Source organism: Cynara cardunculus, assembly GCF_001531365.2.
Source record: "Cynara cardunculus var. scolymus isolate 2C chromosome LG 6, CcrdV1, whole genome shotgun sequence".
Lineage (NCBI taxonomy): Eukaryota > Viridiplantae > Streptophyta > Magnoliopsida > Asterales > Asteraceae > Cynara > Cynara cardunculus.
Genome location: NC_037533.1, coordinates 14452740 through 14477013, shown reverse-complemented (window position 1 = coordinate 14477013; position 24274 = coordinate 14452740). Strand labels below are relative to the sequence as shown.

General features: G+C 31.9%; 1 protein-coding gene across 3 annotated transcripts; it reads right to left on the bottom strand.

The window, feature by feature from the left end:
- Positions 1–208: 208 nt before the first annotated feature.
- Positions 209–8980, bottom strand: LOC112513982. Of its 3 annotated transcripts, none has more exons than XM_025120233.1 (6): positions 8489–8980; positions 7375–7475; positions 4340–4437; positions 2761–2975; positions 1692–1742; positions 209–468 (listed from the first exon to the last, which is right to left on the bottom strand). In XM_025120233.1, the coding sequence occupies exons 1-5, from the start codon at positions 8916–8918 to the stop codon at positions 1696–1698; spliced, it is 891 nt and encodes a 296-aa protein (XP_024976001.1). In that variant the 5' UTR covers positions 8919–8980; the 3' UTR covers positions 209–468; positions 1692–1695. The 3 variants fall into 3 exon arrangements, with proteins under 3 accessions (XP_024976001.1, XP_024976000.1, XP_024976002.1); XM_025120232.1 differs by having other exon boundaries at positions 209–454; XM_025120234.1 differs by having other exon boundaries at positions 209–437.
- Between the last annotated feature and the right edge of the window lie 15294 nt (positions 8981–24274).

Below are 24274 nucleotides of genomic sequence, written 5' to 3'. Positions count from 1 at the left end.
AGCCTGGAGTCAATAGTCATCGTAGGTGAACCTCCATAGACACAAGGGTTTTGACATCGCCTAGATTCAAACCTTGGGTACATCCCTCAACCCAAGGGGTTAAATTGGTTATAATTTGAGTTGTTGGAAAATGAAATGGTTTTTTGTCTGATACCAAGTGATTAAGATTCCCCTTTTTTTTTTCCTTCTTTCTGGAAAAGTGTTTAAAGAAGCAAAGGAAACATATATCCATTATATGAACATTTAATGAAGATTATGAAAATTACAAAAAAACCAGGTTGAGAAAAATATATATATATATATCCTAAACAAATGAAACAATCAACAGAACTCCAAAATTACCTGGAATGATTCAACTGCTTGATCACTAATCTTGTTCCACCACCAATCTGTCATTTGGCTTCATTCACCACATTCCTTTGTTCCAAATGCCAACACTAATTCATTCAATCCCCTAAATTAATTCGTCTGGTTTTAAGTTAGGTTGATTTGTCAACATTTTTTATTTCATAAAAAAAAATTAAATACGATGATAAAAGCTATTATATCAAAATAACGATTCGATTTTTTTATACTATGACAATAGAAGATTTGATATTTGACCCAGGGGCGTCGATTAATAACGAATAGTACTGTGCTTCAAGCGAAAAAGTGGATAAGAGCATCTTCGATGGGTATATACTATAACAGAGTATCAAAAACCAAAATCTTTATAAAAATGTACATACAACTCCAACTACTACTCTATTAAGCAATTCCAGGATTTCCAGCATCAGTTATAGTATTAAATATTTTATATATTCATCATTCCAATACACTTTTAAAAAAACTTTATAAAAAAATTATAACGCATTCAATCTCATTGGTGGAAACAATTAATATAATACATACATATATATATATACATACATACATACATATATATATATATACATACATATATATATATATATATATATGTTTCTCAATATTAAGTTGTAGAGATTTCTTCAATTCCGTGATTTGACTGATTTCTACTTTCTCTCTTCTTTTCTCAATTTTGTAGACTTTTAGCATACACTTTAAGAGTAAATTAATTTTTTTGGCCCTGTGGTTTGTTAAGACTAGCATATTTTGTCTCTATGGTTTTGAAATTACGGTTTTCATCCCTATGGTTTGCACAACATTGCTATTTTCATCCCTGAAACTAATTCCTACTTTTTAAGTATGAAGGACTAAAACAGCAATGAATTATAAATCACAGGGACAAGAACAGAAATAAGTCTAAATCATAAGAACGAAAAGTAACAATAATGTGCAAACCATAGGGACAATAATCTCAATTTCAAAACCACAAGGATGAAATCCGCAATTTTCAAGAAACCACCTGGACAAAAAACATAATTTACTCTGCTCTTTGACACAGCTGGTGGAGCGAAAAAGAACCGCAAAATCTCTAGTATAGTATAGCTATTGGAGATGTGGAATTACATAAGACTTAAAAGTCAATTTTAGATTTGGAAATGACTAGGTTGAATATTCAAAATCACAAGTTCATCTTTGTTATGGAAAGGGAGTAGTAAATTTTGGCATATAATCTACGATAAAAAGTTAACTTGGATCAGTTGATTTATTTAGTGTCATTATGCTAGATTCTAAGATTATATGCTCTAAAAGATGAAAAGTGGAAGCCAAGAGAGGATTATCCTTACCAAATTATAGTTTGTCAAAATCATCATCATCCAAGCCATCATTTCCATCATCTGAGAAGAGAAGAATAATAAGTCATCAGCATGTTGAATCCAAATATCATTCAAAAAGATTGGAACTAAAGGATTGAAATATATGTCTAGGTCTTGTACTTGAAAAATAAGAAAAACAAGATACTCGGTTCTACAATCAACTTCCTTACATAACGAAGGTTTCATTAGTTTTCAGGGTCGTTGCAAACTCAGTTCTATCCCACCCTCTCCAGACCCTACTCTCGAGCGGGCAGAATATATTGGGGTCATTTGGTTTGGTTTGGTTGTTGCAGAAATAGCACCCAACGAATAAGAACATCTCCAACAGATTCTCTAAACTTGGAGTTTTCTCTAGCTTAGAGAACAATATAGAGAACCTGTTATAGCAAAATAGAGAAAAAAAGCCTCATTTTCTCTATATTAGAGAATCTATGGGAGATGCTCCATTGAGGGCTGAGTTAGATTATTATAACAATTAAGAGTTGATGGTGCAAAGCATTAAGCAGCAGAAAGCAATCGCCCAATTTGTGCAGCACAATCATCCACACGCGGAGTTATTTTTCTGAAGACGGAAACTAAACCTGGTACTTCTGTCGTCATCTCCACACAGCAGCTAATTCAATGGGCAATCCTCAAGTAGGATTGGCACTTAGGGTGCATTTGGTACGCTAGCAAGACTGGAGGGGCGAGAGTGAGTAGGTAAGGATTGTGGATGGTTTTAGAGTTTTAATTTGACATGGGTAGCTTAGTAATTTACAAAGCTTGTCACATCTCCCTGATTTTTCTTCTACATATTTTGTTGGACAGAAAAAAATGCATTTGTGTCTCAGTCTAATGTCGTGTGAAATGTGGGACAAGAAGTTTTTATTTTGTCATTCCCCGTGTAGGGATGGGATTGTTCATCGACACTACACAGTTAACAAGAAATATCTCTACTCATCACTAAGTCGATACCCTTGTATTATGCTATTATGCTCAAAGGAAGAGATAGAAACGTAAATTATTTTATGATTGCAGGAGACTACCCATGACAACATACCTGGCCCTTCATCACTGTCACCAAGATCTCCCAAGAGAAAGACATCCAAGTCCTGGTCAGATGACTTCGAGGCTGCCGCACTTTTAGGCTTTTGATTTGCTCCATTTCCTTCTGTTTTAGCAACAGTTTCAGCTGCGGTAGTCCCCACTGCACTATCATCTTTCACCTTTTCAACAGATTTTTTATTTTCCTCTTCCATGTACCGCTTTTCATAACTGTTATCATCATATCAGAAATTTAATACACATCATTTGCAAGAAGTAACAAAAGGAACGGAAGTTGTACGTTAAGTAATTAGTTCTTAAGGGAAGTTAAATGTGATTTATGAATAATGAGGGATAAAATTAAGATAGGTGAGTGACGATGTGAACATCCTCCAAGAAAATGGTTTCTGGTACTTCATCGGAGGAAAAAGAACTTTTCTAGTGGCACCTCCTGGACCATGGCTGCCACCATAACCGAAAAGAAAATTGTAAGGCCACAAAGTCCAATTTGGAGAAGTTTATATGAAGACGTTCATATTAGTTTGTTGCATATTTCCTGCAAGAACGAATCATACCTATTCTCACCTCAGACTAACAATCATAGTTCCCTCAGTTCTTAAATCACATTAGTTGATTATGATAAGCTTTGCTTTTATTTTCCCAGAAACTTATAAGGTGAGGGCAGAAGGGAAAACGAGAACCAAAACAACTTCAATTATGTAAAATGCTGCTACCATGGCAATTGGCAGACATGATTCAACTAGTAATTCCATATAATGTGGTCTGGTGATGTGGTAGTTATGTTGGCAAGATTGTCAAAAGTCGACCATCATTTGAATGCGGAAAATTTTAGTACATTTGAACCCAAAACCACCAATCTTTTGTCTTTCTTGCAAAAACCTACATAATCTATTTCGAGATGCAATACAGCAAGAGATATTTAACTCATTTGTTTCAAAAAATCTTGGTCAAACTGTACACTGTGTTCTCGAGTCCCTTTTTACAAAAGGGAGGGAAAGGAAGGAGGGGGGAAAGAAAAAATCTCGTATTACTCGAGTTTCTTTTAGGATGGAAAGTAAAGGAAAAGGAAGGAAAATAAGACTGATTTTCCTTCCAAAACTTCCCTCCCAAATATGGGAGGAATGGAAAGAAATAAAAACAACTAAAAATATTTACAAAATTACACATCTACCCATCACCCTGTAGAAAAATAAATAAGGGTATTTTTGTAAAACATCATCTTTCCTTCCCTTTCTCTCCTGCTGAAAAACATGAAAAATTATTTTCTTTCCTTCCCTTTCCTTCCTTCCTATTCCCTCTCAAGAACACAAATAAAAACAATTATTTCCTTCCCTTTCTTTTCTTTTCCATCCCTTTCTTTTCTTTTCTTCTCCATCGCTTTCTTTTCTTTTCTTCTTAAACTCGAGAACAGAGTGTTAGGCTTCATGTCCTGTTTTGGTTACATGTGGTTTGTGTAGAAACAAGATTATACAGCTGTCTCTTTATAGCTTATATGTGAAATAGAGAATATCTGGTTTAGGACGTGAAGGCAATGGCACAACGAAATAATCAGATCAAAATGGTAAGCTACTTACGGAGTCACGTGACTATTTACAAGGAGAAAGTATATCCTCCAGAATTTCCTCTCTCTCATGACACGTGGGCACAACTCGTACCTCAACTTTGAGATTTCCTGCAAAAATTCCATAGTAAGATAGAGGGCAGATCAACAGGTCTCCATCTCAGGATCAAAACATAGAATAACACAACTGCAAGCTAAATAATGCATACGTTTATTTGTTTTAAATGATCCACCAAAAAGATAGTAAATTAGTATATAACTTAAATCATTCTCATGAAAATAGATATCCATGGATGTTGCATCCAAAGTTGGGGCTTGGTCAATAGAGCTTTTGGCATCAATTCATTTACTTGTCTATGTTTCAACAAAGGCCAGAAAAACATTGTGACACGGATTTCTACTTTTATCTTCAAAATCAGAAGTATACTCACAGATATTCAGAAATCAGAAAAAAGATTAAACTTTATCGTCACAGAAGGAAAAAAAAATTCTTAAATTGCCAGAGACTCAAAGATTAGGTTATGTGAAATGACAATCTATTTACTTTAGTCATCGGAAAACCGATTCTTAAAAAAGGTTAGCCATGTACATGTTCAAGATCTTTTCTCTAGTTGGCCATTTATGTTAGTTTAGACAATGATTCGTAAATAGTGTGATGGTAAACGTTCATGTCAAGTCAAATCATAAAAAGAAACCCAAACCAGAGGTTGAGTTATTGTCGACACATGTGATTCAAGGACCTTAAACATTAGGATGTGATGACAGGACGTGCTCTGGATCTATAATTTGTTCATATAAGGGAATTAGCAAAAAGAAACTTTTGAAGGATTGCAGAAGTCATTGATATTCATAATACAATCATCATAAGCTACCCATATGATTCTAGTATACTTAGGATTGCACAAATCATTCCATGTCCTGTTTCAGAGAATCACAAGGATTTGGAGAAATGTTCACCATTCAGGGTAACATATTCAATATTGTCCAACAGAAAGTTCATTCCATGTCACATGAAATAGCAATTTATGTAGCTTCAGTCTTATTAGAGTTATACAGCCTATACTGGTTGCTCAATAAGTATGTTGTTCAAATCTCAACTTACTCAGAAGAGAACTCCATTTTCTCCTGGTGCAACAATGGCCTTATTCAGCCATGGTGAAGATTTCGAGCCCTATTGTTCATCCTCCATATCCCTAAAATGACTATTTCCGACTGACAAAGATCCTCAAACAGCCAGTTCTACCACATGACTAACCACTGTGTTCCCTCGAAACGATCGAAGGTACACCTTTACTAGAAGAACATGATAAGTGACCAATGGAAATGGTACGCAGCATAGCATGTTCCACTTTTTCCCCATTTAGAGTGGTCGACAAAATTTGCCTGTCATGATTGAGGTCAACCCTAAACTTGATATTTTAATATTAAGGATATAATTATGCATTGGAGTGAAGACATATAAGTAGATGGGTCGCCTATATATGTGGCAGAGTACATGGTTGAGAAAATTGTAGTAGAGGTGCCATAGGTGTACTGGTGTACTATGTTAGTTTTGAATATAGATCCCTTTTTTTTACTAAATGATGGTATTGGTTTCACTTTGTCAGCTAATAAAAGCTACCAACTGAAGGTCAAGGTGTGTATAGTTTAACTGACTTCAAGCTGTACATAATAAAGGTTTATGATTCAAGAAATATGTTTGCTGAAACTCTTAGGATGGTGGTGCTGCGTCTCGCCTCATATATACTGCTCCACGTTTCCTTCATGTTCTACAAAAAAATTATTTTCCACGCCTTCAATGCCACTTCTCTACTGAAGTTTTTCTTTGATATGAAGTCAAAGGCTGTTATACTTGCCATTAAGTATTGTTCTTCAAATGCCAAGTAAGTAGGTTTCAGAGTTGTATTTAATCTTAATGCTTTTGGGAAAACTTAATGTTATTTGAACAACTGGAAGAATCACCACATATATGTCTGACTCCTTCACTCGACAATCTCATTGTTCTCCATTTTCTGTTAATCTACTGCACACCAAAGGAACACTAGATGATCTATTTTCATGCAAGTTCTAAAGAAATGGATTACTAGAAATGTCCTCAGTGATCCATTTCCTCTTACACCCAGTGACATGATTTTAGAAGCAAACTTCTAAACTCAACTTGTATTACTGTGAACACAATAAGATAAAAATCATAAAAATTGTTGATTACAAACTTGTCATTTCAACATAATAGACGAGCGAAATATTTCAATCTGGAAATGAACAAGCTCTGGATTAAAATGACAAAATAGGATTTTTGAAGCTGAGCTTGGACCTTATAATATATTAGTAACTTTACAAGGCTTACTACAGCTATGATAATAGCCTTCCTTACTGAGTGCATGTTGTTGCTTATACTAACATAAAAGACTTTGGGGCCAAGTTTATATAGATCTCATTTTCAAATGTGACATGTACTATCAATTCCTTTTGCGCCATGCTCGCTGATTGGAAGGCCTGAAGTTCGTTTGAGCCATTGGAGGAGGCTCTTTGCATGGACTATGAACTAGGTAGGCCAAAGATGTTAGATATCATGGCTTGCTGGGAGTTTAAGGCTAGTTAGTTGACTGCTCTGAAAGTAGTCTTTTCCCTATCTGAAAGTTATAAAATTCCATCTTCATCATTTAACAAAAAAAAAAAACTTGACCGTTTGTTAGACTGTAACAACATAAGATATGTTGTCAACAGAAATACATAAGCAAGCAAATTGTTAAGTGTATCTTCACTTCTATATATCAACCATAAGAAATCAGATAGTATCAAACAATATATTGCGAACGAAAGATGATGGAAATACCAGAAGTGGTTCAACAGTTGACAAAAAGCATGGCATGATTTTCTTACAAATCTTTTCGTCTTCACTGAGGTTAGTTAGCTAACAAAACTATCAGGGGTAGCTGGTAGGGATATTTCAATATGTACAATGTAAATATGAGGTAAGTCGCTAGTTCACTCCTATCCTTTCAAAAGATATTATTTCCTCTGCTTCAAGAAGGATCAGGAAGTTACCTTTACAGTTGAGAGAACAAGTTTAGCATGTATTTCTTGCCACTTTGTAAGATCTTGTCGAACATTTGAGATCGTAGGAATATCAGACATTTCTGAGTCATCTGCACATCACATAAACTACTCCAGTTAATAATCATCGAGTATATCAATTGGAATAAGAACTTTAAACACATTTCCTATAAATATGAGCATGAAAAATATCATAAAGGCCAGAATGTTTTATGTCATATATACACACACACACACACACACATGTAAGCACATTTATTCTGTTCCAAATTTCTAAAACACTTGCTACCTACAAATTGACTTTTAAACAAAAGGGGAGACAAAATCTACAATTTTGGTGAATTTTTATTCTCAACAGGTACAGCCGTGGAGGAATGGGAATGTAACTAATTTTAGGTACACTTTCTTCTCATCGGTTCTGACATATTATCTTATACAACTTCAATATGTATCATTCTGATCCCTATAGTTTCACTGCAGATGCAGCGAGACCAATAGGGGAACGCCTAGCCTCTTCCAGATGAAACAACTGAAACACATAATCGTCTTTCACAAGTCACAACACATATACATTTCCAACACACTTCTTCGGCTGAGGAATTCTGTAATTCCCTACAGTTTAGAAATGCTTATACTCTTAGCAAAGCGATTAATAGCTTACTAAGTATGGCTAATTTGCTATGATTCCTAAAACTTCATGTTAGATGCACTGGAACGGTTTGATGGATTGCCGAATCTCTTCTGGAAGGTGCAGCAGAATTACAAATTTGTTATTTCTCACTACAGGTACACCATCATGTCAACTTTAGATCTGATGACAAAATTTTCTCACAATTATAAAACACTGCTAATTTTGCAGCACCATAACAACTCGCATATAGTGCACTGTAATTGTGTTGCAGCTCTAAAAGAGTTTAAATAAGCTGAAAACCCCTAGAAGAGAAACAATGCCACCAAGTAATAAGAGTCTAAAGTCACAATTGTCCTCGTACCATTCACTAAGCATTCTTAAGAACCTCCAAATCCTATAATTAAGCTCATAGTAACATGCATTTCATTACGAAACACATGTTTTAACTAATAACTGAATCGGTACGAAACTTACCCTCTAGCGGGAAATCTCGAAACGTATTTAATGTGATCTCCTTCACAAATTCTCGTAGCTCATCCGTAATTCCAAACTTCTCGAGATCCTCGGGCGAAGTGCCCCCAACCTGCTTCGGCGAAGAATCAACAAGTTGCGAGATCGCGGCAGAAGTGGAAGGAATCTGAGACTTGATCTGATCAGCACGTTTCAACGCTTCAACCTTAATCAAATCAGCCTTCTTCGACGCCTCAGCAGCGATCTCCTTGGAACGTTTTGACGCCTCCAATACGATGTCAGATAGCTTGGATGATCCAATGGTGAACTCCTGCGATCGCTTCGCGGCTTCTTTGGTAAGCTCCTGTGATCGTTTCGCAGCCTCCTTGGTTAACTCCTGTGATCTCTTGGCTGCATCTTCGGCGAATGTCCGAGCCTTCTGCCAGAAATCCATGGCGGAAGTGTGAATCGAAAGGAGCTTCTGGCTGTTTTGATGCGATTGAAGATGGTGAAGAAGATGGGGAGTGAGAGGCAGGATCGAGTGTAGAGGGGTACACGTTATGAAGGATGATGCCGTGTGGTTTATGCTACCACGTTGCAAAAAGTCAAGATTTTGACCATCTTGAGAACCGTTGATTGGTTATACTTTCTATGAGTCATATTTGAAGTTCGTACGGCCAAAAAATCAAACTTCAATTCAATGGGAAAAAATTAATTAATGTAATAAAAAATAAATATTAAATATCACATTCAACATTTTATATCTAATCAATTACATCAATTAATTTTTTATTAAATTGATTTTTTTTATTAGTAAAAAAAAAAATTATTGTGTTAATTTGAATTTTTTTTAATATTTAATTTGATATCTAAATTAAAAAAAATTTGAAATGAAAAATAGATTTTATTGCATTAATTTTTGGGAAAAAAACGAATTTTAGTTATTTTATAATTATTTTGCAAGTTGGTTCCCCAAAATGACGATTTTTAAAGTTGGTTCCCCAAAATAGGTATCAGGTGCAAGTTGGTTCTCCAAAATGACGATTTTGAAATTTGGTTCACCAAAATAGGAATTAGGTGAAAGTTGGTTCCATTTTTATGCAATTTTCCCTATAATTAATGATGAAATTTTGAAATTAAATACAATTTTTTTAAAGATTTTGACTTTTGTTTATTTATTTTTGAAAAATTATAGAGCATCTCCAATAGCTTCTTTAAAATAGAAACCAAAAGTCAAAACCTCTAACATAAGTTACAATCAACTCCAATAGATTATCTATTTTAAAGATTTTATCATTAATTATATCATTTTAATATTTTATAATTTTATGATCTCAATACACTTTTTAAAAAAAACACACACACATATATATATATACTAGTTGTGTACCCGCGCAATGCGGCGAGAGCCATAAATTTTAACGATTTTGAAGTTCCACTGATTTTATAAGATAAGATTTAACGATGATATAAGTTACACTTGGTCTTTACATAGTAATACGAATAAATAAGAGTTATTGTTCCAATTACAGACTATCGATGAAAAAAATTGTATAGCAGTTTAAAATCCAATATATTTAAAATCCAACATATTTAAACGACTCCACAAATGTATTCAATTTACACCAAGAGCAAGGAACCAAGAAACTTGAGTTTTAAGATAAACACTCAAAACCAATAAAGAAAACTACAAATTTGACAGATCATAAGCCATGAAAAGACAAAAAAAGATGGGTTTTAGAATGAAATTTCAACTGCTTACCATTTTTCTTGTCAAGAAACTCAGATTAAGGTTGAATTAATACATGTATATATATATTTCAAAAAAAAAACCCAAGAACATATTAATTCAAAACATATTATACAATGCAATTTGGACAGCCTAACCCCAAAATATATAGTATATATATAAATAAATAACTATAAAAGTATAAATCGTAAATATTAAAAATATTAAAAATATTTTTCAGAGTATATATAATATATAATAATATAATTAAGTCAAAAACTATTCAATATTAGACTCATTTCGAAGGTATTAACGAGACGATTATAATGGTGTAACTTGTTAAAATAAAAATGTATATTTTAAATATGTTTTAATTGATATACGATTATGTATGTTAATTTGATAAAGGTTTAAAATGAAACATTTAAAGTAAAGGACGTAAAGTAAATAAATAAATTAATTATAGGGGTATAAAATATAAATTTAAAATTACAATTTAAAAAAAATGAGAGGGTGAGTGTATGTGAAGGGGTGAGTGTATATGAGGAGAGGAGGGGGTGAAAAAGTGAAAAAGTAAATATAAAGGGTATTTTGGTCATTTAGAATTTTAAGACTTTAAGACTTTTGCTAAATTTGCTTAATAAGATAGTATAGATACACACACACATATATATACGTGCACGCACACACACATATAATGATATTAGTCCAACATTCATTAGTGGGATGAATAAAAAAACTCATTTCTCTTTTTTTTTTCTTTGGATTTTTATAAAATTCTTTATATTTGGAGTTTTCCCTATGATTCTCTATTTTAGAGAATGATGGATGTTGGAGCATTATAAAGAATAAAAAGTTGATTTTCTCTATTATAGAGAAGCTGTAGGAATGCTCTTAAATATTAAAATATCATGAAAAACTAAAATTAAAAAAAAATCACCATAATAATATTCCTTTTGTTCCAAAATAAAGTTTTAAAAATATATAATTATTACACTTTTTATTTAACCAAGCGACACTTTCACTCTTAATAACAAAAGTAATTAATTTCTCTATTTCATAATCAAGATAAATTGTTGATAAGTATTCTTTTACTCAGTAAACATTTACCGATAAGAGTCTTCTTTTTCACTTATCGGATAATATTCTCGATCTTTGTTTACGTCTAAAAGATAAGATTTTAATAAATAAATAACTGAACTTTCTTATTTTAAATAAATAATTGGTCGATTTGTTTTAATAAAAATCATTGAAGAGCTAGAGATTTCAGATGTCAATTCGACGGTTCGGCCAATCCGTGACAGCCCCACAACAAAGAGTGTCTTTTTCCCGCTTTCACCTTCGATTGCGAAGGCAACTTCATTTGGACCATAGGGGGATTCCTTCCGAAATACAGATACCCCACCCGAACAAGGTATTTACAGGTTTTAAAGTAATACAAAACCTAAATCAGTGTACTGTTTTTTAAATCCTTTGCATTCAATGGTGCCACTCCCCCTCGTTGCCCCATCACTGTATGCTTTCCATCACCATTTATCGTTTGTCGTTACCCCCTGTTATCAATCTTCCTTTTTGCGTATCTGTTTTTTGTCTTTCAGTTCTCCTTTATTTCAACAATTTAATACAGAGTACATGTAGACAGATTAAGAAATAGAGAGAACCCGATTAACAAAAAATAACTCAAACAGGGAGATCGGTGGCAGAGGCCAATGGCGACGATAGTCAATAATGAAGAGCGGACAATGATGGGGTGACACGAGGTGGTGAGAGGATGCGAGGAGTTTGAACGACATAAGATTTGGTAGCAATAGAACTGATTTAGGTTTTTTCTTACTTTTAAACAGTTTTAATTAATTACAAGTAGTTTTTTTTTTTTTACTTAAAAGAATATAAGTAACCAATTTCTTAAAGTTCAATAGTTTATTTATTCAAAACAAAATGTTCGCTGATTTCATTCAAAAGTTCAATGGGTTACTTGTAAAAAGTTAGAAATTAATCATTTAAAATTAGAAAGTTGATTGAATTTTTTTGGACTTTTCCCAAATTTTATCTTAGAACAAAATGCACAAAATAACAATCTACTTTCATAAATTTCTTTATTATAGCATTGTACTTCCAGTTTTTCTTATTACAACAATATACTTTCAAACTGTTTTTTATTAGAACATTGTATTTTGAAAAATTTACTTACTATAGCATTAGGTAACCTTTTGATTTAAATTTACTCATTATACAATGTTTCTATGTCACCTCATTGTTCACGTAGACTGTTCGCATGTACTACAGTGATGTGACTTTCTTATTACAATATTGTACTTTCAAAATTATTTTATTATAGCATCTACTAGTTCTTATTAAACAATGTACTTTTAATTTTAATATTTAAATATTTTACGTGTTATTTAATAAATATATTAAATGAATTAAAAAAATTCTAAATTATTCATTAATAATACCAATATTAATAAAACTAGTAGAAGACAACTTATCTCACTAATATTTTTTAAAAATATACGTTTTTTGAAAAAAAAATAAGAATTGTTCATTTTTTACCAAAAAAAATATTATTTTTTAAAAAATATATTATATTTGTTCAAAAACTTTTACTTGACGTATAAATATATTAAATTAATTAGATTTTTTTGAATTATTTATTAATATAACAACATTAAAAAATTATAAAACACAATTTATTTCGTTAACATTTTAGATAGAACTTTAAAAGATATGTGTTTTTTTTAACAACATAAAATTAAAAGTGTTACCTTTCTTACAAACAAAATATATCTCGAAAATAATGTAGCATATTTATATAAGAAATATTTTACTCTAGAATATTTAATTTGCATGCAACTTAATAAGAAAAAGTCAAAAAAATTAAATGTTTTTTTAAATCATAGCAATGAAAAATAAAAATCACTAATAATAATTTGAAATAAKTTTTTATTTTTATTTTAATTAAGTCATCAAAATGATGTGTCATCCACATCACATCATTAAAGTTACACAAACAAAAAAGTCAAGAGGTTAACCAGTTTAAAAGGTAACAAGTTATCAATCGCTAAAATGGATAGATTTTTTTAAAGTGCGATGCCTTAGTAAAAAATAATTTGAAAGTACATTGCTATAATAAAGAAAAAAATAGAATACCATAATAAGAAAATTTATGAAAGTAAGTTGCAATTTCATGCATTTAACCTTTTATATTATAACAAATATAGAAAAATAAAACATTACATTAACAAATTTGGGCTCATATGGTTCATTAACCATTTATTTGTGCATTGGGCTTTCTGGATTAATTACAAGCCCCAAATTTTGGATCTTGATATATGGGTTCACATATCCTAATTATGTTGATGTTAGAGCATCTTTAATTAAAAAAATATAATTTTTATGAAATAAAATAATAAAAGTTAAAATCTTTAAAAAGAAATACGTTTTAAGTCCAACATATTCTCTATTTTAGATATTTCAACATGGATTATGTATGTCTGAAGTCTTATTTTACTTATGATTAATAAGAAGTGGTGCTGAAGTCTGAAATCTGAATCAATAAGAATGTTTGTTTTTGTAAACTGATAAACTTCTGAAGTCTAAAATCTTAATCAGTAGTTTGTTTTTGTAAAATTAGGAGCAAACATTTTATAAAATTCTCTTAATTTTCACAAAATTCTCATTGCCTAAATTCATATCGACAATTGTTTAACAGGTGGAACACAATTAAAATCTTTTGGATACCTTTCAGACTTCCGATGCTATCAAGAATACCGACGGTTTGTTTGTGGAAAAATCGATACTTTTGATAGAGGGTATATCGCTGATAGAAGTTCTTGTTTCACATTAATCTTTTAAGCTAACATATACGTACATAAATAACACACACACATATATATAAATATATATATATATATATATATATATAGAGAGAGAGAGAGAGAGAGAGGGGATACCCAATTAGCATGGATCTTGGAATTGAGATTCGGGAACTTTAAATGGTTAGTTTATAGAGGTTCGTATCAGAAGTTTTGATCTGTAGGAAATTGTTGGCAGCTGATTCAAGGTATTTGAGATGTTAATGATCTTGTTGAAATCACAAATAACTTTCTCTTCTTTTGTTCTATTTCAAGTTACACTGTAGAGGTAGCGACTAACAAACGGAAACCAGTATTATCATTTGATGTTATACGGAAATGCTATAAATGTATGTTTTTCTTGAATAAAAAACAAAAGACTTGCACCTAGAAATTGAGCGTTATCATGAAGTGTTTATCATATTTCAAAAATTATTGATTAAGAGGGAAAGTGGGACTGCACATGGGTTAGGTTGGCCGAGTTGAAATCATTTGAAGAAACCCAACTCAATGTCTATGGTTTGAAAAATCTAAACCCAACCCAACCTAAACCGTTCAGGTTGGGGGTTGGGTTGGATTGTAGTTTTGATTTGGTTGGGTTGAGATTTTTCAAACCCCAGAAATTAGTCGTCCGGGTTAGGTTGGGTTGGTCAGGTTGATCGAGGTAAATCGTTGGTACATCATTTTGTAATCTAGCTAAACTAAAAAAAAGGCTGGAATTTCATGCAAATAAGAAAGTAAAATTATAGTTGAAATTGTAATATAATTTTGAATATAACTAATTATGGGTTGGTCTAATGTTTAATGTACATATCTATACTATATTATAAAGCATTTGACAAAAAACTCTTAAAAACAATTTTTTATGCATGAAGTACTGTATATTGATGTATATTACTTAAAATTCAAGATTACAAGTAAATTATGCATAAATACAACTTATTAAAGCTCCATGTTTCAATTCATGTAACTAACTGGGGATAAAAATCTTGTTTTAAAATATAAAAAATCTAAAATATAATTAAGATAATTATCGAGTTCTAACAAAATAATTAATTATTATCTTTATAAAAAAAATTATATTATTAAATCAAATATAAATTACTTCGTTGTTGAACCTAAATTAAGATTATAATAAAAAAATTGAATTAGAAAATTACACAAAAAAATAGGAATTTTAAATAGTAATTTGATACTGATATCGATATATTTTTGTCAATTTTTTTTGATATTTTCAAATTTATATTTTATTCAAAAACATCATCATTTTTTCAAAATCACATAAGACCATATTATAACATCGACTGAGATAAAGAATAAAATGAAATATTAAAATCAATATGTATCTCGCTGCATTGCGTGAGTACCCTTCTAGTATTAATAAAGGACTTGCCAACCATATCAAATCTGTAGTATAGAAAAGGCATCAGTATTCAGGTTCATCAGGTTGGGTTGGGATCAAATAACCCCAACCCAATTCCAACCTAATATATGCAGTTTGGTCTAATTTTGTATCAACTATGCGCCGTGTTACATCAAGTTGAGGTTTTTTAAGTTTTTCCAGATTGGTCGGTATTTTGAGCAGCCCCAATAAAAATAGTGTGGTTGGGCTTTGCTTAAGAATTTTCCCTTTTTCGTTATTGTTCTCAAGTTGCTAATATATATTTCTGAATACCTTTTGATCTATTTTCCAATGTTCAAAAACCTGCTAGTTGAATCGTTCTATACCGCATAATAAGGGGGTGTTTGGGATTGCTTATTTGAAACAACTTATGTTTTTTTTTACAAATGCACTTATTAACTTATTATAAGTTAGAAGAGTTTAATTATTTCAAAAACTACTTATTACCGGTTTGGCACCGATATAAGTTGTTTATCCAAACATTCAAAAGTGTTTATTACTGGTGTCACCCCATAATAAGTCAATAAGTTGTTTTTATAAGCAATCCCAAACATCCCCTAAATTTAGTTTTTTTTATTTATTTATAAAATTATTTAAAAACAACTGATCAAAAGTTTAAGTCTCTAACCCTATTTTCTGCTATCTACAAAATAGTTTCATAGTTCAACTGTTTGTCAAAAAGGCAATATAATTAGTTTTTAAATTAAATAAATAATATAAAAAACCATCAATTTTTATTCATTTTAATTTTGATACGTATGTCGATGGTTTTTTACTTGTTTAGTTCGTAAATTGTTTTAAAGATCTTGCATTTGAATAGTTAAAAATCGAGATAAATCGTAACATTTTGTATCATTTTTTTAGTAAGAATATTTGATCGAAATTAAATAAATAATAGATTCGTAAAGGGTATTTGTTATTCTTCATCGGAGAAGTTTTTAGACTTGGATTAAATCATATTCATATGTGAATATCTTAAAAGTAAATTTGAGTATTGTACATTTGTAGGTTTCACTTGATATTCATATGGAATGTGTATTGGTAGCCACATTTTACAGCTAATACTCGCATGTGGATAATATTTATGTTCATGTGCATCTTAGTCTATTTGGTAATTGTAAACTGTAATATATTTAGTTCATATTCATATGTGAATATGGTATTGTTATATGTATTGTGAATGCAATTGATTTGTTGTTCTCTCGATTTTACCGTAATTAAATTAATTGATATTCACATGTGAATATGATATCAGTAAATTTGAATTTATTGCACATGTGTAGGACACAAACTCGGAGTTGATATTCACATTTGAATGTGCACTCGAGCAATAAGTTACAATCTAAATTTCTTTATAAATATACATTCATAAGTTGCACTTGATATTAACATGTGAATAAATTTGTTTATAAACAATATCATGAAGATAAAAGAAACTAATTGTAGTCCGTCAAATAAACATTCACATGTAAATGAGATATGAGGGATGATATGTATAAACCAAAAAAACTAAAAAGCTTAATTTGAATTATGATTAACATAGAATTGGGGGTTGTATGGTTTTTTTTTTAGTATTAGAAAAATAAGTTTCTTAAAAACCATACTTAGGTTCAGTTGAGGGTTGGAGAGGGTAGGCATGGCAACGGCCGACCCTGGCCCTGGCCCTGGCCCCAACCCCGACTTTTAGTAACAGTCCTCGGCTCCGACCCCGGTCTCCGACGGGTACAGGGATTAACATCCCGTCCCCGGTTTATTTTCTGGTCAAACCCTGATCCTCGTCCTTGGTTAAAACCTAATTTTAGAAAATAAATTTTATATATATATATATATATATATGTGTATACAGATATATTATATAAAATATACTAATAAAATTATATACCGGGTACGGAGCGGGGGGCGGGTACAATACCCGGCCCCAACCCTGGGACCGTTTTAGCAGGAAATCTCTGTCCCCGTTCGGGTCGAGTGAGCCGGGTTCCCCCACCTGGTCGGGGCAAATCACCATCCTTAGGAGAGGGCTCGTCACCACCTTCCCCCTATTAACTCTGTCATCGTATAGATATCTACATCTTTCATGTTTTGAGTTTTGCAATATTAAGAATTTTTAGTCGGAATCCAAGTTAAATCCGGAGTGGTTGGTATCATGGACAACTTTTACGTTACTCTCATATAAAAACTATAATAAACTTATACAGTGTTGGAATAACACGATTCTGAGCCATAAGATAAATGAAAACCTAATATATATATATATATATATATATATATATCGTATTTTGAGTTTTAAAAGAAAGGTGTCGATCAAGAAGTGTATAAACGTTTGGTTTTGAACTGCATGTTTTATAAAGACATCGATTATGAGTCTCATGTCGAGTGTATATAACTTTGTATTTTAACAGTGTGTTTGATATGCAGACTGGACGGGACGGGACAAAAAAAAATAGTCTCATGTGTTGGCATGCCATGGACAAAAATTACATGGGACAAGGTGGGACTATTTTTAAATTTGATGGGACAAAAGTTTTGTTCCACCCAAAAAAGTGGAACAACATGGGACTAAATGCAAATTTACTACCTTACCCTTAAACCCAATAGAAAACCTAAACCCTTTGCCCTCGTCTCTTTCACCCCCACACCAGTTCCACTACCACATCGCCTTCTTCACCCATCTCCTTCCACCCGCCTCCTTCCACGCCCTCCTTCCACCGGCGCCACCGCCTCCTTCCACCGGCTTCTTCCATATCGGTATGAATTTCATTTGCGTCAAATTTTTTTTGCTGTATCGATTTCATTTGCATCGATTTCTCTTTTGCTGTATCGATTTCATTTGCTGTATCGATTTCATTTGCATCGATTTTTTTTTGCTGTATCGATTTCATTTGCTGTATCGATTTCATTTGCATCGATTTTTTTTGCTGTATCGATTTCATTTGCTGTATCGATTTCATTTGGTAGATTTTTGGTAAACCCTAACAAAATCCCCTCTGGGTCGATTTCTATTGGCGTCGATTTCTTTTGATAGATTGTGGGTAGAATATGTGTGATATGAAACTGTTAATCACACTCTTTTTCTAATATACCTGTGGGTAGATGTTAATCAGCCTCTGTTTCTAAYATGAAACTTTGTAATTGCCTAYGCTCATGAATCCTTATGTTAATCAGCCTCTKTTTCTAATATGAAACTTAGTAATTGCCTAATATACTAATGATAAACTTGTGCAATACATGCATATTCCCTAATTTTAATGCTTTTGTTCCCCCAAATACTTTCACACACAACAAGAACTCAAACATTTTAGGGTTGTTTTGTTATCTTTATTGCTACGGTTTTGATCGTTATTACCATTTTTGGGCTGTTTTGTGATCGTTTATTGCTACGGTTTAGTTCAAATATATTAACATGAGTACTGAACATGTCGACTCAATATATATTAAAGGTTGTCCTTTTGTGCTTTTTGTAGAGATGGACCGGAATCACTTGCTTGTACTCGTTAACGTATGGAATATTTACCTTCAAATGCTCATTTATTTGTTTTCCCTTACACTTTGGTTAATTGAATTGGAGAATAGAAATAGTGAAAGAGAAACTTTAGGTCAAAGAACTTTCACTAGACTTCAAATTAGATCAACCGAAATACAACGTATCACACGAGAAAGTGACGTAAATTGTATAAATGAGTTGCGAATGGATAGGAATGCTTTTGCAGTTTTGTGTGATTTGCTTAAAACTCGTGGTGGATTAAAAGACGATGGTAATATGACAATTGAGGAGCAAGTTGCTATATTTATAAACATATTAGCACACCACACTAAGAATATGACTATCCAAGTTAGGTTCTATAGGTCAGGGGAAACAATAAGTCGTTATGTTCATCGAGTATTGCGTGCTATATTGCACTTGGAAGACGTGTTGCTTGTCAAACCAACTCCTATTGAAGATGGTTGTACGGATTCACGATGGAAATGGTTTAAGGTACTTATTATAACAATTTTTATACAATACATAATATAACATCTATCCTTTAGCTAAAACCTATTTATCTTTTGTGTATAGGGTTGTCTAGGAGCAATAGATGGAACTTATATTGAAGTAACTGTACCAGAGTCTGATAAACCAAGATATCGAACAAGAAAGGGACATATTGCGACCAATGTATTAGGTGTGTGCATTCGTGATCTAAAATTTGTCTATGTTTTAGCCGGTTGGGAAGGTTCAGCTACCGACTCTAGAGTTCTACGAGATGCAGTTACTAGACAAAATGGATTGAAARTCACACCTGGTAATTACTATTTGGCGGATGCAGGATATATCAATGGTGAAGGTTTTTTGGCACCATATAGGGGCACTAGGTATCATTTACGAGAATGGGAAGATGTTAGTCGTGCACCTACTAGTAAGGAGGAATACTTTAATATGAAGCACTCACATGCTAGAAATATTATCGAAAGGTGTTTTGGCATCATGAAGAAACGTTGGGCTATATTACGAAGTCCTTCTTTCTATCCAATAAGATATTAAGGGCGAATGATTTTAGCGTGTGCTTTGTTGCATAATTATATTAGAACATACATGACCACTGATCCTCATGAAAATTCAACAATCACTATTGAAGACATGCCTATTGGGGAGGACCACTCTTTACCATCGGAGTCCAACAAAAATTACACGGCGAATAAGCCATTCCCAGCTTACAAGCGGTTGAAGTTGGTGTTCGGGAAAGATCGAGCAACAGGAAATATGGCTGAATCAGCTACAGACGCACTACATAATATGAATATGGAAGACAACGAAGATTTTTCAACTGAATTTGGTGTTCCTCCCTTTCCAAGTCCGTCAGATACAACTTCTCCTTCCTTCATTCCTCCAAGTGAAGGAGAAGAAACAAGTAAAAAGAGAAAAAGGACAACCGAGTTATCAAAGATGGTGGAAGCAACCAAGAATTCGATCGATGAAGCAACCACCCAAATGAAAATGATATATTCGGTCATTTCGGATTCTACACCCGCCATGGATGGTTTGAGAGAAGAGTTGAGAGGACTTGGGCTTGGGGTGATTGAAATCATTCAAATGGGTAAGTACTTTGCGGACAAATCATCTCAATATCGGTTTTGGAAGAGTTTAGATGATTATATGAAAATAGAATTTGTGAAGTCAATTTACGATGAGATCAAGTAATGTGTCTTAGAGGATGATGAAAATGATGGTCCTTTTGGTAGATTTTTGGTACATTTGACATATTTTAGGAGATGATGAAAACGATTGTCCTTTTGTGATATTTTTGGTACATTTGACATCCAATAGGAGATGATGAAAACGATGGTCCTTTTGTGATATTTTTGGTACATTTGACATTCAATAGGAGATGATGAAAACGATTATTCTTTTGTGATATTTTTGGTACATTTGACATCCAATAGGAGATGATGAAAACAATTGTTCTTTTGTGATATTTTTGGTTCATTTGACATGTGTTATTGGAATGTTATACTTTTGATAATGTCGTGACAAAGGTTACAAGTGAATTTGTGGTATGACAAATGTTATTTACATGTGGTCTTGAAATGTTAAAAAAATGTGGGTAATATTTAATGTATTAAACTTGATTATAAAAACTTGTCATTTTTTTAGATTTATATTTAATGTATTAAACTTGATTATAAGAACTTGTCATTTTTTTTGGATTTATATTTAATGTATTAAACTTGATTATAAAAACTATGTAATTAAAATATATTTTGGTTGATTTGTTGTCATTTTACAATCATTATATGATACAAAATAACATTGAACTACATTTAAGGGTAATTTGGTCATTTTAACAGTTTTGTCCTGTCATGTCCTAGTTGTACCAAACATGGGACAGACAATTAGTCATGTTCCGTCATGTCCTGTCCCGTCCCGTCCCGTCCCGTCCAGTCTGCGTACCAAACATTACCTCAGGTTATTGTCATCCCGTCTTCAATGCAATCCATAACTTCTGCTCTAAAATTTCATATTATAAGGATTCATATGCTGAAAAAGTCAACAAACATTACAAATTTTCACGTGCAACAATACGTTTTCAACGTTACATTGTAATTTTCACATGTGCTATTGTTTTCAACATAATCAGTAACGAAGCTCAATACATGGCCCCCTGCTTTTTTTAAATCGTTAACAACCCTCGTCGTTTAATCAATGCAAATATATATTTTTTAGTTCTTTTATATGTCCAGCTTTCCATCGTCCAAAACCCTAAAAGACATCCAAATCCAACACGTTTGATCCTTGGTGAAATGCGTATAAGCGGTCTCATAATCGTTAAATGTATGTACCTATTTTGTTTTATTAAAAATCCAAACAACTCTTTCTATTTTGTAAGACTTCAAATGCGAAAGTTCGACCAGTTTTACTTTGATACACGATGTTTAAAGTTTTCATATTTTTTGCTTTGTTTGATCTTTTATAGATTACTAAAAGGGTACTCACGCAATGCAACGAGATACATATTGATTTTAATATTTCATTTTATTTTTTATCTCAGTCGATGTTATAATATGATCTTATGTGATTTTGAAAAAGCAGTGATGTTTTTATTTTTGAATAAAATATAAATTTGAAGACACATTAAAATTTGACAAAAACATATTGATATTAGTATGAAATTAACTATTTAAAATTCCTCATTTATTGTGTAATTTTTTAATTCAATTTTTTTTATTATAATTTTTTTTAATTCAATTTTTTTTATTATAATTTATTTGCGGTTAGTTATACGAATTCAAACATGGAACTTTAATAAGTTGTATTTATGCATAATTTACTTGTAATCTTGAGTTTTAAGTAATATGCATCAATATACGATACTTTATGCATAAAAATGGTTTTTAAAAATTTTTGTCAAATGTTTTATAATATAATATAAATAATTTTAGATACCGTATCTTTAATGCTTTTTAAAATGGGAAAATGCATCAAAATAGTTTGTCTTATTTTCTATTTAGAGTATAATATTTTTTTTTTCCTTGATCAATGTAACAAAGTTCAAAATTACCCTTTTTTACTCAATTTTTACGAGTAACTTGTTGATTTTATAACTTAGGTGACATAGATGTCAAGTTTATTGATCGCCAACTTAAACGTAACTTTTTCGTAAACAGGTATCCACGTCATCAAATTTGCAGATTACCGGTCAAAATGGGAACATAAAACATAAAATTTTGAAACTTTGTTACATCGATTGTAAAAAAAAAAAAGAATTATTCGTTACACTAAATAGGAACAAAAATAAAACGTAGTCATATTTTGGCGCTTATAACACATTGAAATATATTTATATGATACATTTGTATAAAAGATTAGGTTCGCGCCGTCAAAGTTTAAAAGTTTGTGTTCCGTCACTGATTACAATATATATATATATATATATATATATTCACATGTGAAACAATATAACCTCACATCTCAATTTAGACCACAACATGTGAATAAACAGAAGTTAGGGAGCTTAAAGATAGAACTTCACGTTGAAACAATACAATTTCATTACTGGTTATTTGTTTTCAGTGTTTATAATACAACTTCACATGTGAAGTAACACAATATCAATATTACAATAGAGTTACACATGTGGGTATTTATTTTCAATGTTACAATACAATTAAATATGTGAAACAATACATTTGCATATGTCAATTTGAGTCTCCAACTAACACATATGAATTATTAAGGCTAGGGACATATAAAACTGTGCAAAAATCGAAGCATATGGATATGGTCATCACTTTGACGTTGTATGAATTTGTACTGATTATCATCAGAGGATATCATAAAACTGTGCAAGAGTCGAACCATTTTGATATGGTCATTACTTTGACGTTGTATGAATTTATACTGATTATCAGCAGAGGGTATCATAANCTTTGACGTTGTATGAATTTATACTGATTATCAGCAGAGGGTATCATAAAACTGTGCAAGAGTCGAACCATTTTGATATGGTCATTACTTTGACGCTGTATGAATTTATATTGATTATCAGCAAAGGGTATCATAAAACTGTGCAAGAGTCGAATCAACTCTAGGTTCAACGAAGATATCGACCCATATATATAGGGGCACATTCAAGAGAGAACTGATTAGTTTGTGGTAACTGTGAGATCCAATCTCAACCACAAATCAACAGATAAATTAGAAAATTAATAATTATGGTAGTTTGAGTTAAAATTATAATTAGAGGGTATTTTAGTTATTTTTAAAAACTCCTCTCTCCTCTCTCCAACCTCCAATCTCCGGCCTCCGGTGAACAAAAATCCGACAGATACCAAGTAATCACAAAGATATACAATGTGAGACCCATTGTGATATATTATGAAACCTTTGAGTACCACTGTATATCACAATAGGTATCACATTGTGCATCTTTGTGATTACTTGGTATCTGCCGGATTTTTGTTCATTGGAGGCCGGAGATTGGAGGTCGGAGAGATGAGAGAGGAGAGAGAAGAGAGGAGTTTTCTAAATATACCTAAAATGCCCTCTAATGATAATTTTAACTCAAACTAACATAATTATTAATTTCCTAATTTATCCGTTGATTGTGATTGAGATTGGATCTCACAGTTACCACAAATTAATCAGTTCTCATTTGATTAAACTCATATATATATATATATATATATAATAGAAGCGTACTCGCACAATGCAGCGAGATACATCGTGATTTTAATATTTCATTTTATTCTTTATTTCAGTCGATGTTATAATATGGCTTTATGTGATTTTGAGAAAGCGATGATGTTTTTATTTTTGAATAAAATATATGTTTGAAGATATCATAAAA

What these genes read in the sequence shown, in the direction of transcription:
- LOC112513982 (XM_025120233.1), bottom strand. Translation starts at nt 8,918, where the DNA reads ATGGATTTCTGGCAGAAGGCTCGGACATTCGCCGAAGATGCAGCCAAG. An exon ending in TTGTTCTCTCAACTGTAAAG is followed by an intron (nt 4,438 to 7,374) that starts GTAACTTCCTGA and finishes GAATTTTTGCAG; the next exon opens with GAAATCTCAAAGTTGAGGTA. An exon ending in GTAAATAGTCACGTGACTCC is followed by an intron (nt 2,976 to 4,339) that starts GTAAGTAGCTTA and finishes TGATGATAACAG; the next exon opens with TTATGAAAAGCGGTACATGG.